This window comes from Vicugna pacos, chromosome 32 (genome assembly GCF_048564905.1).
Source record: "Vicugna pacos chromosome 32, VicPac4, whole genome shotgun sequence".
Taxonomy (NCBI): Eukaryota; Metazoa; Chordata; class Mammalia; order Artiodactyla; family Camelidae; genus Vicugna; species Vicugna pacos.
Genome location: NC_133018.1, coordinates 19,914,744 through 19,930,892, shown reverse-complemented (window position 1 = coordinate 19,930,892; position 16,149 = coordinate 19,914,744). Strand labels below are relative to the sequence as shown.

Below are 16,149 nucleotides of genomic sequence, written 5' to 3'. Positions count from 1 at the left end.
TTTCGGGATGTTTGCAGGTGCTGATTCCTCTTCTTGAAGTGCAGTTCCCTCTTCTCTTTGCCTAGTTAACACCTACTTTTCAAATCTCTTTCAGTTGTCGCTCCCTCAAGGGAGCCTTCTTTGACTTCCCAAATGAAGTCAAACTCCTAACAGGCTCTGTTAGCTTCTGTGTAGCACTGCCACAGTTACTAGTTTACATTTTGTGTAACTTGGGGATTAATGCCCACTAGACTGTAAAGGCATTCATCTCAAGGGCAACAACCACCCCCTACCTCTCCCTCCATCTGTTTTTTCTTAAACTTCGGTCCCTAACACCTAACATGATTATCTGGCTCAATAAATATTTGTTGAAGGAAGTGAGAAGTATAGTATAAATAACCCCAGGTGGGGTGGTGGTGGCAGGGGAAATCAACACCATGCCTATTAGGGATTTTTCTGAACCACCTGCTTCCAGTATTATCTCTGTTCTGGGTGCACCCAATATGCCTTCCCCCGCCTCTGACCCTCGTATCTCAGTTCCCATCCCGATACAACTGCTACTTGTGTTGTCACTCTGATACGCCCCAAGTGTGCATGCAAGCAAAATATTATATATTCTCATAGATAGAGGTGCTTCACTCTTTTGAACAACTGTTTCACTGTAGAAAAGTACCACAATTTAGTTAGTCTTTCCGTCAAAGACATTGCGGTTTGTCCCATCTTTTCCTTCTATAAATGCTGCCACAATGAATAACCTTGTGTTTAACATTTGTGTGCACATGTGCAGTCACGTTTATAAACATCCTCTGAAACACCATCTTTTACTTTGCTTCAAGGTAGAGATTATGCAGAGATGGCAGCAAAGATCAGGCTTAGATGCTCAGAAAGTACCTCAATGAGTGGGGGTTCCTAGGTTAGCTCTCCGTTTTCAGAATCTAGGACTCATCTAGTACTAGTGGGCAACTAGAGTTCCGGGGACCACTTGGAAACTGAATAGTTCCAACCAAGCTCCTAAGACACTGAGGCGTTAACTACAATGTCTTAGATTTCCTTGCTGCATCCTTTCGTATTTCTCTACGTGACAGATTTGTCATCTCGTTTACTGTCATCGACTCTATACCATAAACTAGGCAAGTGGAAAGCAGTGAGTAAGACAGATGAGGACCTTGTTCTTACGGAACTATTTTTATTATTTTTACCTTTATAGGTTTTGTGTGTGTGTGTGTGTGTGTGTGTGTGTGCGTATGGATTGAACGAAATAATAGAAGTAAAGTGATAAGCCAAGTGATTAGTCAGCAATTTTAAAACGTTTGTTTATATGTACACATATTTAATACGCATTTATGTATATAAGCACTAATTGAAGACTCACAATTATTCTTATCATGGCTACTTTTTTCTCCTCTCCCTGAGCCCCATACTATTTCTCCAAGAGCTCACATCTTAACCTCCACGTGTTCCGAACGACTTGGTTTGCTTTGAGCACAAGGCAAGAGCGAAGTGCCGCCGGTAGGGGGCAAGAATCACCCAGGCGTGCCCATTACCTAAGCAACGGAGTCAAACAGCATTCTCAGAATGACTCTACAAAAGGGTTACCAAGAAGTTAATTTGTTTATTCTGTGTTGGCTCACTTAATAGTAGTAGTAATAATAATCATAATGGATAATATGAAAATAAGGAAATGAGAGGTGGTAGCGACGGATCTGCAGTAAACGTTCATTGAGAGCAATAGTTTGTTCAGGTTCCCTGGTGTGTGTGTGTGAGGAAAAAAGAAGGGGGGCTGACTGCGCTCTCACTCCTTAGGATATGATAATGGCAGTGGACCAGCCGAGGGGCTCCAAGTTATTAGCGGTTTCACATTGAAAAGTGTTCTGAACGAACCTAAAAAGCAATGATGAATATGCGAGTATTTTTTTCTAGAATTAATTAAGGTATTGAAGCTTTTCAAAGTGACAGAGACGCCACTAGGTAACTTTCTAGGCCAAAGCCATATACCGAAAAGATTTTGAAAACAGCTTCGGGCCCCTCCTAGCCTGACTAGGAAAGCAGGTGTGGGATGCATGCGCCCCGCCCACCGGCTGACCTCCCCGTGGCAACCCCGAGCGCCGACCTTCTTCCCGACAGCCCACGGGGGAGAAAGGGAGGGGGAACGGAACTCTCGCGAGGTCTTTCGAGCACCGGCGGAAGCAGCCGACACGTGACTCTCCTAGGCGGCCTTCGCCTTCCCCCCTCCCCCTTCTCGGAAACCCGGCCCCCTCACCCCTCGCCCACCCCGGATCCGCGGTAATGGACCGTTTGGGTTCCGGAATTCCCTTGGATCCAACCACTGGTACCAGGTCGGCGGGAGCCGACGGAGTCCGTGCTCGGCGGCGAAGGCAGGGGGCGGTCAAGATGGGGGGGGAAGTCATCTTCCTTCACCTAAGAGGGAGGCGGGGCGGGGCGAGGCGCTGCGGAGCTGGGTGGGGGAGGGAGGAAGTCACGTGGGGCGCGCGGCGCGCACGCAGTGCGCGCGGCGCCTCAGCCGTCGCCCCACCTCCTCCCCTCCCGGCGGGGCGGGGGGGCTGGGGGGGAGGGGCGTTAAGATGGCGGCGGGGAGGTAGGCAGAGCCGGACGCCGCTGCTGCCGCCGCCACCGCCGCCTCCGCTCCAGTCGCCTCTGGTTCTTCAAGCTCTCGCCGCCCGGGAGAAGCTGTTCCGGCGTCGGATCCCGCGGGGAAAGTAAGTCTTCCCTTATCCCTTTTCTGCTTCCACACTCCCTCTCCCGGACAACCTCCCACTCCCACCCTCCTCAGGGGGCCGTGTGGGGCCGGGTTGGGGGGGGCCGCCACCTCACTCCGGCTTGGGGCCTCCCTCGCCCCTCGTCGCCCCCTCAGCTGCACGCCCCAGGGCCCACGGGGGCACGGTCCCCGGCGGCGGCCCCGCCGTGCTAGCTTCCTTCGCCCGTCAGCGCCGGGCCCTGTGGTCGCCGCGCGTGGGGCTCTCGGGGCCCGGGGGCCCCGCTGTCCCGGGCCGGAGGCACCCTGTTTGGGCGAGGAGGCAGGGTCTGCGGCCGCTGGCTCCGGCTCCGCTTGGGTCGCCCCCCTTGATTCCCCCACTCGACTCGGGGGCTGAGGTCCCGGACCCGCAGGAAAGTGAGCTCCGCAATCCTTCTGAAGTCCTCTTGCAGGAGGATTGCTCCGGTTTGGGGCGAGTGCGGGAGGCGACAGGGTCTCCCCAGATCTGGACCCCGCACCTGCAGTTTGCTGATTACCTCGCTCTCGGGGCGATGGGGACAGTACGTGGGACACGTGGGGACACCTTCACGCTTCACCCGATGATTAGGTTAAATTTGCCTCAAGCTCGCTTGCTCGCCTCCTGGACCTTAAGTAAGCATCTATGTGGAGGGGAAAGGCGGTTGGGGATTTGCTTACTTTGAGGGTGCTTGGCGTAACGAGCATCTAAAGTTCCCCAAACCAGTGTATGCTGGTGGTTTCCCAGAAGTGGTTTGGGGGTCGGTTTAACCCCTGAGGAGATTTGGATGTTCCTGAACCCTTGTGATTGTTTCTTTCCTGACCCTAGCATCCAGCTCCTCCCCTTTCCACCCCGGCTTTGTGTTTCTGTTTGGTTAATGTTTGCGGACCACTAACTTGATCCTCGCACAGAGAAGCTCTTTTTATGTGCGTGCTCCGTTTACTGTGGGAGGCTTTTGTTTTGGGGAGTCGCTGGTTGAGAAACGTGGGAAAAGAACGGGCGAGAAGATGAGAGTCAAATGAAGCAACGTTTTTATCCATTGAATTGCGCAGCCAATTGTAACCGCACCCGGAAGTTTGTGCTGAACACGTGTTGGTGAGAGAAGGTTAAAACCTGGGTCCCCTTTGACCTTTGAAAGTTGATTATTAGCAGTTTATGTTGAGTTAAATGTTTCGTATTCTCCTGGAAACCGGAATTAGAGACGGAATAGGGCTCCCAAAGAGTCGGCCAGGAGGGTCCAGAAAGCTGTCAAACGCCGAGTTGCTCTAGCGATTAGTCTCAAGTTGCAGACACTTAAACCAGCTAACAGTGCAGAAGAACTCCATTTTTTCCCAGTTATTTACGGCAATCAAAACTGATTTTCGTAAGCAGTGGGAAAGCCTTCTTCACTACACAAAAGAGAGTTTGTGCAGAGTTTCTAGGGTACAACGCAGAATTTGCTGCTGATGCCTTGAGTGGGACATTAATTTTGCAAGCCAGGAAACATTTTATTTTCATGTTTAAAGAAGTTGTTTCCAAAGTTTACCTTACGAGAGAAGATATCTTTACTTTTTTCTCTGGCTTCTGCTTTTTATCTTCCAGTCTAACTTTATTCCTAATCTAATTTTATTCCATGCAATGAATTTCAGGATTTTAAGTAAATTTTACTTTGGTTGCTGGGTGAGTGTTCAGAAGGGAGGCTTCGGGAGTGGTTTATAGTTTGTTCATAATTTATCTTTTCATTCATACATTCATTCATTCATTCGTTGAATGCTCCTGTGGATTGGACAGTTGCATATGTTTTAAGGGCTTTGCTGAGATTACTATTTAAATACGTGCAGTATGGAGATGATTTCCATGCTTTTAAAAGTCTTTTTTCGCCTCAAAGACTTTAGGTACAGATACATTTTGGCGTTCCTTAGTCTTTAAAATTGAGCTTTCATTTGAGACTTGCTGCTTGGGAAGGAAGACAACTCGGGTTTGAAGTCTTGTCTTACCCTGTTCCCTGACTTTTCATTGGCTCTGTGGGTGCCTGCACTTTGCCTGCCTAAAATTGATGTAAAGATACATTTTGAGAGGAATTGTTTTCCATTAAGTAGCCAGTTAATAGCCAAAATGATGCAATCCTTAACTGTTTTCCAGTTATATTTGCTTGCCTATACTAACTGACAGATCCACTTTGAAGTGGTTGAACTTACTAAGTATTAAGGACAACTGTGGGATACCACTGACATTTTCTGCAGATGGAGAGGATAGGCTCTTGAAGAGCAGGAACTGTTTTTTATAAAGGTATTGTACAACATCTGTCAAATTAACTGCTTATTTACTTCTTGAGAGACAGTATATAGCACAGAACAATGGTTTTTCAAGCCTTTTCCCCTCCTTGCATTCCACAGTAAGAAATATGTTTTATATTGTGACCTAGTACATAAGCACACACAGAACTGAGTTTCTTGAAATGTTTATCCTCTCTACATGTGCTGCACTAAAGCTATTCTTATTTAAAATATTAGAATAGTCTATATTTGAAATATTTAAAAATACTGGTCATGATGCCCTTAAATTATTTAACAACCCACTGTGTTGTGACCTGCAGTTTGAAAAATACTGGTATGGGTTTTAAGAATAGAGTCTTGGATGGGTGTGATGTCAGACTTCCTGGGTTTGTAGTTCTGTTCGAAGCCTGCTTTGTTATCTCATTACATTCATCTCTCTAAACCTCAGTTTCTTATCTATGACAAGGGAATAACAGGTAACTTTTACTCATGGGTTGTCTTAAGAGTTAAAAAAGAAAAAATCCAACCATGTAGTAAATGTCAAGAAGACTGGCCCTCTGACTAGCCATCTGAATTTGATGTGATCAGGGAGGTAGTTTCATTCCCCCCATTCTTTCTTGTGCTTCTTTTTCAAAGCATTTTTGAAACTTGCGTATAATTTGCACATTTCTTTGTGAATTCATTCTTTCTGTAGGTTTTGCAGTGAGAGGGAGGGGAATAGTACTTTACTGAGCAATTGCTCCTTCGAGAAGCAAGTGTTTAAAAATGCAGGTTATATATCCTTTTAAGAAAATCTTTAGCGAACTTCTTTATACCTGTCTTCTCTTCCTCCGGATGTTTTTAAGGAACAAGTGCACACAGTAGACAGTAAATACTTGTTGATGGATTTATCAGCCAAATTCTAAGTGGATCATTATCGTTCAAATTTTTAAACTGAATGTTTACATTGAGTCATCATATCCAGACTAAATAAAAGCAAAGTTGAAGCTGGGTCAGAAATTAGACATGCTTAACACTGTTAAGTAACGAGGAAAACTCCTTTTCACGCAGATACTTCTTACATATTATTTATGTACGCATTTAAAGATGTCTACGAGTTTCCTCAAGACACGCTAACTGATTAACTGGACAAACTGGATATATGACACTTTTGGGTAAAAGGGAGCTAGTATTTTACAGAACTAATATGGATGTTATTTATTGTATAAATTGCCAACAAGTAAAGTTTATGCTCTGGAAAATAAAGTTTTGCATCAGCAGTTTGAAAGAAAACATTTTTTGGATGTGATACTAATACTGATCAAAATGATAGTTAATAGCTAGTAGCTAATATTTATTCCAAATAGTATAAAATTTACTCAGTCCAACAAGCCTATAAGGTAGGTTCTATTTTTATTCCCACGTGAAGATGAGGAAAGTGACTGGCAGTAGTTATTCCCTGACTGTATCATACTACTAGTGGGCGATGTAGCCAATACTTGAAATCACGCATCCTGCTTGACTTCGTAGTCTCCTCAGCCTCAGTGTTGTGCCGCCATCACCGCGGGCACACCCCTTGTATCTGCCCGGAGCTGTAAGGATCTGCTCTGTGCTCAACAAGGGGAACCTTGTCCTTGTTGATAGGTTTCAGTGTTGGTGTTCTCAGCGGGAAATGTATCCTTCCATTCTTCTGGTTGGCTATTGTTTCTCAGGGTTCTCTTGCCAAAGATGGCTCTAAGTTTCTACTACTTGTCCTTGTTTCTTATTTGTCATTGATGCTTTCATAGGTGTATTTTTTTGGAATAGGTGATTTTTTTCCCAAATGTATTTAAGATAAAAATGGAACATTTTTGTTGTCCATTGTTTGAGATAGAATCACTCTGTGGTTAGTAACTTTTGTTAGATTGCTACATGTTGAATGTCACCTGAGGTCTGTGAAATCTTTGTCGACACACTGTAGAACAGTTCTTTTTGCACCTAATGGTATTAGTGTTTACATTGTATTTAGTGGGTTCAAAATGAAATTTGTAAAAAAAAAAAAGAAGAAAGAAAAAAAGTTGTTTTCCCTCTCAGGAATAAATCTTAATTATTTGTAAAATGAGAAGATTGGATTATATAACCTTTTAAGGGCTCTCAGCTTGAGCACTGATATTCTGTGAGTCTGTAATAGTTTCAGAATAGGAATATGATTAAATATTAAGAGTTTTGCTTAATGGAGTTAGAGGATGGCATTGATGTTCCCTCTCTAGCCCCATTCCTCCTTCTCGTTGCAAAAAAGTGCAGGTAGAGAATTTGTGCCCAATTGGCTTGAGAGAAAGGATCCCTAGATTTTGTTTGTATATGAGAAATATATAAAATTAAAAGCCCTTTTATTAATAGTGTGTCAAAAGACAGTGTCTTTTATAGACATTGACATTGCTAGGTGACTTCTCAGATCAGAGGGTCTCAAATTGTGATTCCTACAAATGACTTTTGAGTTGGTCACTGATAATGTTATTTATAACTATTGTCATTTGTATGAACACCAACAAGTTTTTCCCTCAAATTCCTTCTCTGATGATGTTTTTGTACTTTAAATGCTAATTATTTAGAAAATGTATTTCAGAAAGCTCTCATGAATTCAGTAACACTTTTCAGTGTTTGTGTTGTTGTTGTTAATTAATGATGTCTCTGTACTTTTGAGTCTAATTAGACAAGGCTTGGTGTGCATCTGATGGATTAATGGATTCTTTGGCCTCCAAGGTTTCTGTGGCCTATAGTTTAGGATTGGTTTAAAACAATGTACTTTTTTCCCAAATATAAACAGACCGTTATTTCCAGTATTTATTAAAGAAAGATGATATTTTGATAGTCTAAGGAATTGTTAATCTAGATCAAAATTAGCAATAACAAGTGGCCCAAGACCCCATAAACCCACAGATCATTGGTCCTAATGAATTATTTTAAAGATTGAAAATGTTTTAAAAGTGCTGCTTTAGCTCTCATGGTACGTATTTGAGCTTTGTCCTAAGATAGTAATTTATAAAGTGTGGTCGACTATGTCTGTAGTAGAAAAATGGATCAACTTTATATTAAATCCATGTTGGGACAATGCTCCCATTTATCTCCTCTGCTGTCTGGTTCCTTCATACTGTCTCCATCTTGCTCTTTAATACTAATACTCCCTCTTCCAATTTTAATCTCAGACTGGCATTTATTCCAAGGTTAAATATTGAAACTCTGTAGATTACCAACATTGACTTCTTAATATGCTCATTGAAAAGAGAATGGGTGGGCTTTGGGAGTTTGAACAGTCTAGATCTGGGTGTGACCTTGGGCAGTAATATAAGCTTTTTAAGCCTGAGTTTCATCTCTAGAATTATAGTACCTATCTTGCTCAGGGTTGCTGTGGACTAGTGATGTACATAAAGAACGTAAACACTGTGCCAGGCTTGTGAACGATACGTAGTCATTGTCAGTTTCCTTCCCTTCCTCCTGCCTGCTCAGAATGTTTTCTTCCTTAGACTTATTTTAATTTCTCTGAAAATTTTTTGGGAAATCTCCTTTGGACTATCTGTCCTTCCTCCCTTCCTTTAAACAGCAGGTCTGCCCTTAGTTTCATTTTAGGATGTCTGTGGTTTCCACCTTAAACTCATTGATGTTTCCATTAGAACATCTTTCTAAATGATGCACAAGCTAATGTGACATAGACCTATCTGGTTGAGGATTTCTCTATTAAATATCTTGCTTTCAGCTAAAATAGTAGTTCTTAATGTATTGGAAGTTGTGGTCACAGTATTCTTGGCTAACACCTTTCTTTTTGTATGACATAATTTAACAGTGACACTTAATTCTATTACACAATGTGAGAACAAATGGACTAGCTGAAAATTAATGTATTATTTATGTAAAATGAAATTCTCTGAGGAAAAAAGTGGTCAAATTTCGTATGTTTGTATATATAAATTGGTTATTGTAGATAATGAGAAAAGTTAAAATTGAGAAAGCTATGTTATTTTGAGCTTTTATTTAAACTTAGTCTTATGAATTCTCCTTGGAATCCATTCCCCCTTATTCTCTCTATAGACATCTTGCTATTAAAGCACATCATCTTTTTCCTGGTCTGCTGTAGCAGTTTCCTGAGATGTCTCCCTGCTTTGATCTTATGCTACCCATTCTCAGTTTCCTTCCACACTGCTGTAGAGTAACTTTTCTAAGTCACAAATCTGACTACGTCATGAAATCCTCTATCTGAAAACCCTTAAGTGACCCCTGTTATTTACAGGATTAAATGTACTCTCTAGCATGGTGTTCAGGGCTTTGGGCAATGACTTCCTCATCTCTTGCCATCACCGACTTGAACCTCGTACTTCTGTTCTGGGCTTCCATATACATGTTGAATTACTCTAGACATCTTTCTTAGCGTGCCAGTATCATTCATGCCCCCATGAGTTTGAACGCACTGTCTAGAAGATCCTTGTCCACCTGATTTCTTCCTGGAGACTAAGTTCCATTGTCATCTTTGTAACCTTTCTCCCCTAACAAATTCAGCATTTCCTTCTCTGTTCTCACAGCATTTCGTAGACATACATTCCTGCTGTGACTTATATACTCCTTTGTCCATCTTAATATGAAGTTTTGGGGATTAGAGATTATTTCTCTTTCATTCTTTTTCTCCTGATACGTAGATTCTTCATAAATATTGAATGAGTGAATCTGGTCGAAAATGTTGATTTATATTTAGAAGAGAGTTAATTGTCATTTTTAAGTTTTTTCTGTTGATATTTAATATTTTGTTCTAAAGATGGTGGAGCCAGGGCAAGATTTACTGCTTGCTGCTTTGAGTGAGAGTGGAATTAGTCCGAATGACCTCTTTGATATTGATGGTGGAGATGCGGGGCTTGCAACTGCAACACCTACCCCTCCAGTACAGCAGGTAAGAGTTCTCCAAAGTCTCTGTAAAAAGTGAGCTTCTTCTTAATTTTAATCTCTAAAAAAAAATACTGTATGATTAAGCCTTAATTTTAAATATGCACATGAATGTTATTTTTAGGTTGTTAGTCCTCATTCATAATGTGGAAAATATGTGCAATGAAAGTCAAGACATTTTCTGCCTTGACATATGAAATAAAAGTAAAAAGTGAATTGTTTAGGTTATTGTGGGAAGATCACTAATCTCAGTAGTTGTCTTTGTAAAAATGTTTTTCTGAAGTTTCACTGTACACATTCTCTGAAAACAACAGTAAGATTCTGGTGCTAATGTAGTTTAGTGAAGATGTTATGCTTGCACAGGTTGCTGCTTTATACTTGGAATCAGTGATTTTACATTCCATTTGAATGTAAAGCTTGAAATTTTAAAAAATGTTAATAAATACGTCTCTTGTTCGCTGCCGTCATTTTTTATTTCTTTCTCTGATGTTGTTTTCTCTCCAGTCAGTGCCACTTAGTGCATTAGAACTAGGTTTGGAGACTGAAGCAGCAGTTCCTGTTAAACAAGAACCAGAGACGGTACCTACTCCAGCACTATTAAATGTTAGGGTAAGAATTGCTTAGATTTGGCATCACTACGAAACTAGTTTAGGATTGTAGTAAGACTCTACCCTTTAACATGAAATAGTTCTATCTCACTAGTTCTGCTTTTTGCTACTTCTTTCCCAATATTCTACTCACCTCCTACTTTGTAAAACATTTCTTTCATTCTTCTGGTAGTTACGCTGATCAAAAGATTAGGACAGAACAACATTTTTTGAGTTTATTTATTGCAGAGAATACAAAATTGATGAAGTGAAGAGGAACTACACATTATCCTACTACACTTTTCATTTTTACTTGTTTATTTTGGGTTTCATCCATTGATGTATATAATTTTTATGTAATTGTAATTGTGCTTTAAAAGTAGCATTCCTCTGGCCTTTCTTTAACAATTATTAATTTAAGCCTACTGGTATAAAATTATTGGATAAACTGTTTAAAATTTAATGACTTAGGATAAATTGTTGAGAGCCGTACTTAAAAGTGATAAGTAGTAATCTAGAAGATTCTTATGGGTCGGAGTCATGGAAAAATAACATAATTTGAAGGGTAAAGAAAGTAGAAATAGACTTAAATTTATGAAAAACTCTTAGTTGTACTTTATTTGCCGTAGTCACAGACATATTGTTATCCTCAAATCTTGACTTGTTTTTCATTCTTGTCCAGCTCCTAACCACACCTCTCTCCCAACTATAAAAAATAAAATGCTTTGTAGCTTTGCCTTAGGCTCAGAGAAAGCATTCACATTATCACCAACATTTGTAATTTACCTGGCTGGATCATTCATGTGACATAGGAGTTTTAAATTCTGCTTGGTAATTTTATCTTAATAAGTTAAACATTAGTATAGTCTGTATGTTAGCAGATGGAGTATTAGACAGGAATCACAGAGTGTTAGAAATGGAAGATGGTCTTCAGAGAGCCCAGGCCTCCAGAGGTGAAGTGACTTGCCTAAGTTTATCTTGTTAGTTGGGACAGTGCTGGGATTATAAATTATGCTCCTAGTCCTTGTGTTCTCTGGGGTTACTATACATTACAGCTTGCTTAGGATAGTCTCATTTTACGCTTACTGTCCCCAAACTCCTCCTGTGCCTTCTTTTCCTCAAAGTAATGTGTTTTAACTTGATAGTTTATAGCCAGTCATTTTCTATTAAAAATGAAATCCCAATGGTTAGGTAAGATTAAGTCAGTTTTAGATTTTTTAATGTCCTACTGAGTTTATGGATATGGGCTGCATTAAAGAAGGAATTTTTCATGAGTATGATGTGTATGGTTTTCTCTTCTAGCAGCAGCCTCCATCTACGACAACATTTGTGCTGAATCAGATAAATCAGCTTCCGACCTTAGGATCTACAATTGTGATGACTAAAACACCACCTGTAACAACGAACAGGCAAACCATTACTTTAACAAAGTTTATTCAGACTACTGCAAACACACGCCCTTCAGTCTCAGCACCAGCAGTACGAAATGCCATGACCTCGGCGCCGGCGAAAGACCAAGTTCAACTGAAGGACCTACTAAAAAATAATAGTCTGAACGAACTCATGAAACTGAAGCCACCAGCTAATATTGCTCAACCAGTTGCAACAGCAGCTAGTGAGTCTTTTTGTTTTTCAATAGTGTCAGCTGTCTGCCTTTGCTGAGATATGTCAGTATGTTTTTAAAGGATTGCTTAGGTCTTAAAAGAACTGGGCATTAAAGAGGTAATATCTACATGACTCTACATCTACAGTATTTATACAGTTTAAGGGAAGCAAAAATTTAGAGGTCTTAGCTTTTTTTTTTTTTAAACACCTTTATTGTGGTATGGTTCCTGTACATTAGCATTAAGCCTTGAGATGAAGGGTGGAGTTACCCAGGGGCTACATTAACATCATGAGATCTCAGTTTTATACTGCCAATAACCCGTTAACATTTTTCTCAGTCCTTTAAATCAGTGCTTCTCACACTTTATGCCTATGTTCAAAGATCTGGAGATCTTGTTCAAAATCAGAATCATATTTCATAGGTCTGGGGTAGAGCCCAAGATTCTGTTTTCTAATGTGCTTTTTAGAGGTGCTGTTGCTGGTGGTCCTTGGACCACGCTTAAGATAACAGCTTTAAACTGATACTTCGCTACTTTAACTATGACTTTCACAGTTTTACGATTTAGGCTGTCATTTACTTCATTGCTTGTGGGTAGCGTTTTTAGAAACTTTCCTTTTAAAATATATTAACTTTCATTGTAAAATAAATCACTGTATTTTCTTTGAAGAGTGAGCATTCAGTAGTACTTCTTTTTGTAATAGTCTTCCTTAGATATAATTCAGATACCATAAAATTTACCCTTTTAAAAGGTACAGTTCAGTGAATTTTAGTATATTCACAGAGTTGTGCAACCATTACCACTAGTTAAACCATAATGCTTTAAGTACAGGTTTAGATCTAAAGGGAAAAACTCAACAGTGGATTGATCACTCTTTTTTAGAAATTCATTTATTCATAAAAGATGTAAATTTTACAGTTTTTTTCATCTGGAGTGGCTTTCTTATTGCTCATTTGTTTAACAAATACTTATTGAGTGTCTGTTGTATGCCAAACACTGTTCTAAGATTTTGAAACTATGGCCAGGAAGAAAGCTGTTGAAATCTTTGCCCTCATGGAGAATGCATTCTAGTGGAGGAAAATAGACAATAAACAAAACAAATAAGTAAAGTATAGTGTGTTAGATGGGGGTAGGCAGGTGGAAGAAAATGGAGAATGGGACAGGAAGAGGTTACATTTTAAGTGGAATGCTTAGAGGAAGCTTTGTATTTAGTGTAGTAAGTTAATTTTTTAGGGTAAAATACAATTTTTTTTTTAACTTTAGCTGTATCAGATTTCAGTAGTGTGGTTTTAGAAACTGAAAATGTGAACTCTTGAGAGATTCTTTACTGTCTTTTTCTATTGAGCTAAATAATATTTGAGTCCTTGTTACATACCAGTACCAAGTTGGCTGCATTTAAAGGCGCTAACTATGAAGTCATACATGCTGAGCTGACCACTGTATTACAGTTTTAGCAAGGGGAATGGATGTGCATCCCCCATCTTTTTTTTTTTTTTTTTTTAATGTCTTTGGGATTGTTGTATTTTTAGACCAAGGGGATAGAAGGGAGGTTCCTGGTGATTTATACTAGTACATACATAGCATCCCATCAGGCTCTTGGAATGAGGTGATGGGTATTGAATAGAGAGTTTCTCCTTCTAGACAGCTGCTACATTTTTCTAATTTTGGAAGATAAGTTTTAACATCTGGTATAGATCAGTGTACAATTTTGTAACAGAATTGATTGCTTGAAAGTTCTAACGTGTTTGTATACAGTAGAGGGCATCTCACAGAATGGGCAAGAAGTGTTTGTAGGATGATGCAGAACTTTGTCTCCAGTGACAAATGTAATTAAAAATAGCAAATAACCTAACAGTCTTTCTGTTTGATTCCATATTGTTACATTGTCCTGAACTAACTAGAGCCTGGCAGTCAGATTCCCATTGAGAAATCATTGTAGCTGCCTTAGGACTGATTTCCATTCTTTGCCATGGAGAGCGGGACAACAGCCCTGACCTAGCTGAGGTGCAGGGCAGCATCTGGAATGTGTCCTGGGAGACTTGGAGGTGATCAGCAGTTAGTAGAAGCTGCTTTTCATTAAAGTCTTTGGATTTAATGAGGAGAAAGACTGCTGCTTTTATGTGAGTGGCTTTCTGCACATTCCATCCTCAAATCAACACATGCCCTCATAATTTAAGGAGAGAACTGTGCCATTGTGAGGAAAGAGTTTAGAGAACAAAACAACTCAGGATAGATTTGCAGCTAACCGAGTGATATCTAGTACAGTAACATTTCCACATTCAATATAGTAATTTTTAAAAGTCTGCAAGTCAAGGCCATCCTTGTGTGGAAGCTTGAAAAATTGTCAGACTAGACCAGGGCTGAAAAAGAAACATAGTCAGTGAATGCAAAAGATAAGCCAACGTTTGTGTTGTAAGAGAGGGTCACCTTTTTACTGAAAGGGAAGAACATTGCGAAGAGCAAGGTTTGGCATGTTTTCTGCCTCTCATCTGCGTGGGTTTTGCCCCTTTTGGACCCTTAGCCCTTTGAGTTTCTCTCAGTTGAGCTCCAGTCCTGTAACTATGAACTGTTCACTGGCTCTCCCACAGTTATGTTAAACAAATTCAGACCCCCAAATAAATGTACTATCTCTGTACTGGCGTACTTTGCTAACACTTTAATCCTAGCCATTTTGTGTTCCCAATGACATACCTCCCAAATAATGTCCTTTCTTTTGGTAGAATAGATAAGGTGCTAATCAGTCTTCCTGGTGTGATTTTCACACTGTGATCTCAAGAACAGCGTGTACGGAGAGTGCTTCAGGGGCGCTTGGAGGACGGAGGCTAGTTTCAGGGGCTCTGGGCTCCTCAGTCAAGCAGTTCTCCTTTGTGAGAGAGAGGTTTTATTACTCTATCTAAAAAGAGTCTGCAAACTACTGGCATAGAAAAAAGAAAAGCTCTATTGTTTGGAAGTTTATTTTGGGAGAAGGAAGAAAATAGATTTCCCAAATTGTTGTTGTTGTTTTTCTTTCCTTTCTGGAAATAACTCACTTTCCCTTGGAAATTAGTAAGTACCTTAATTTTTTTTCTTCTTTGTTTAATGGAGGTACTGGGGATTGAACCCAGGACCCTAGTAAGTACCTTCAAATCAGGTGGGATTGATTCTGGTCTTGGTGATAACACCAGATTTTGGGTTTTTTACTGAGCCAAGTGAAGTGTCTCAAAGTAATGCTGGCTCTTGGTAATGGTTTTGATATAAAACTACCAAATAATGTTCCGGTTAAGGTGTCTTTTTGATAATAGTTTTCAAACTTCTTGTGCACACATTTCCTTTTGTTTTCTAATGTTAATTCTTACCTCTATAATGACATACAGCTTTGGATTTTTTTAAACTTTTTTTTTAAATTGAGTAATAGTCATTTTACAATGTTGTGTCAAATTCCAGTGTAGAGCACAATTTTTCAGTTATACATGAATATACATATATTCATTGTCACTTTTTTTTCGCTGTGAGCTACCGTAAGATCTTGTGTATATTTCCCTGTGCTATACAGTATAATCTTGTTTATCTCAGCTTTGGATATTTTTATCTTTATGCTTAATTTAAGTTGGAGATAAGCAGATGGTATTCTTTGATTTGTGAAGTGATAAACTTTACTCAATTTTTTTTGAAATTTAGGAAAAAGTTCTAAAATGTATATTGTCTCTTCCTCATCAGCTGATGTAAGCAATGGCACAGTAAAGAAAGAGTCTTCTAATAAAGAAGTAGCAAGAATATGGATAAATGACATGAAAATGAGGAGTTTTTCCCCCACCATGGTGAGTTTCAAAAGCTGTATCTGTATTTTTGGTATGAAAATACACTTGGCTAACTGTAACCCTTAGGAAACTTTTTGTGTGAAGAGTACTCAGCTACATAAACTGGTGAATAAGCATTTAATCTCACTGGAATAAACTAATACATACTGAACATGGTCATTTTGACTTGGATATTTGATAGGATGTGGTATTACACGTAGTACTGACATCTTTTTGTTGTGACTCTCACCTGAGAAGTAAAAAGGACAATGTGGAGTTAACCAAAAGTATTTGATAATTATTTTCATTTTAGGATTGAATCTTACTATGTA

General features: G+C 39.9%; 1 protein-coding gene and 1 long non-coding RNA gene across 7 annotated transcripts in view; one reads left to right on the top strand and one right to left on the bottom strand.

Annotated features, from left to right (window-relative positions):
* Nucleotides 1–1,571: 1,571 nt before the first annotated feature.
* Nucleotides 1,572–2,405, bottom strand: LOC140690957 (uncharacterized). 2 transcript variants are annotated; one of them, XR_012066375.1, is made up of 2 exons: nucleotides 2,251–2,405; nucleotides 1,572–1,860 (listed from the first exon to the last, which is right to left on the bottom strand). It is a non-coding gene; the product is annotated as an uncharacterized lncRNA (long non-coding RNA). The 2 variants fall into 2 exon arrangements; XR_012066376.1 differs by having other exon boundaries at nucleotides 2,272–2,403.
* A 150-nt stretch (nucleotides 2,406–2,555) lies between these two features.
* The window catches only part of SBNO1 (strawberry notch homolog 1), a 44,033-nt gene continuing 30,439 nt past the window's right edge, over nucleotides 2,556–16,149 (top strand). For 2 of the 5 annotated variants that reach the window (XM_072953264.1, XM_072953262.1), the window contains exons 1-5: nucleotides 2,558–2,696; nucleotides 9,726–9,857; nucleotides 10,355–10,459; nucleotides 11,743–12,052; nucleotides 15,738–15,838. In XM_072953264.1, coding sequence (XP_072809365.1) covers nucleotides 9,726–9,857; nucleotides 10,355–10,459; nucleotides 11,743–12,052; nucleotides 15,738–15,838 — 648 coding nt within the window. In that variant the 5' untranslated portion in view covers nucleotides 2,558–2,696. Of the gene's footprint in view, nucleotides 2,697–9,725; nucleotides 9,858–10,354; nucleotides 10,460–11,739; nucleotides 12,053–15,737; nucleotides 15,839–16,149 lie in introns of all 5 variants that reach the window. The other 3 variants (XM_072953263.1, XM_072953261.1, XM_072953265.1) reach the window with 2 other exon arrangements.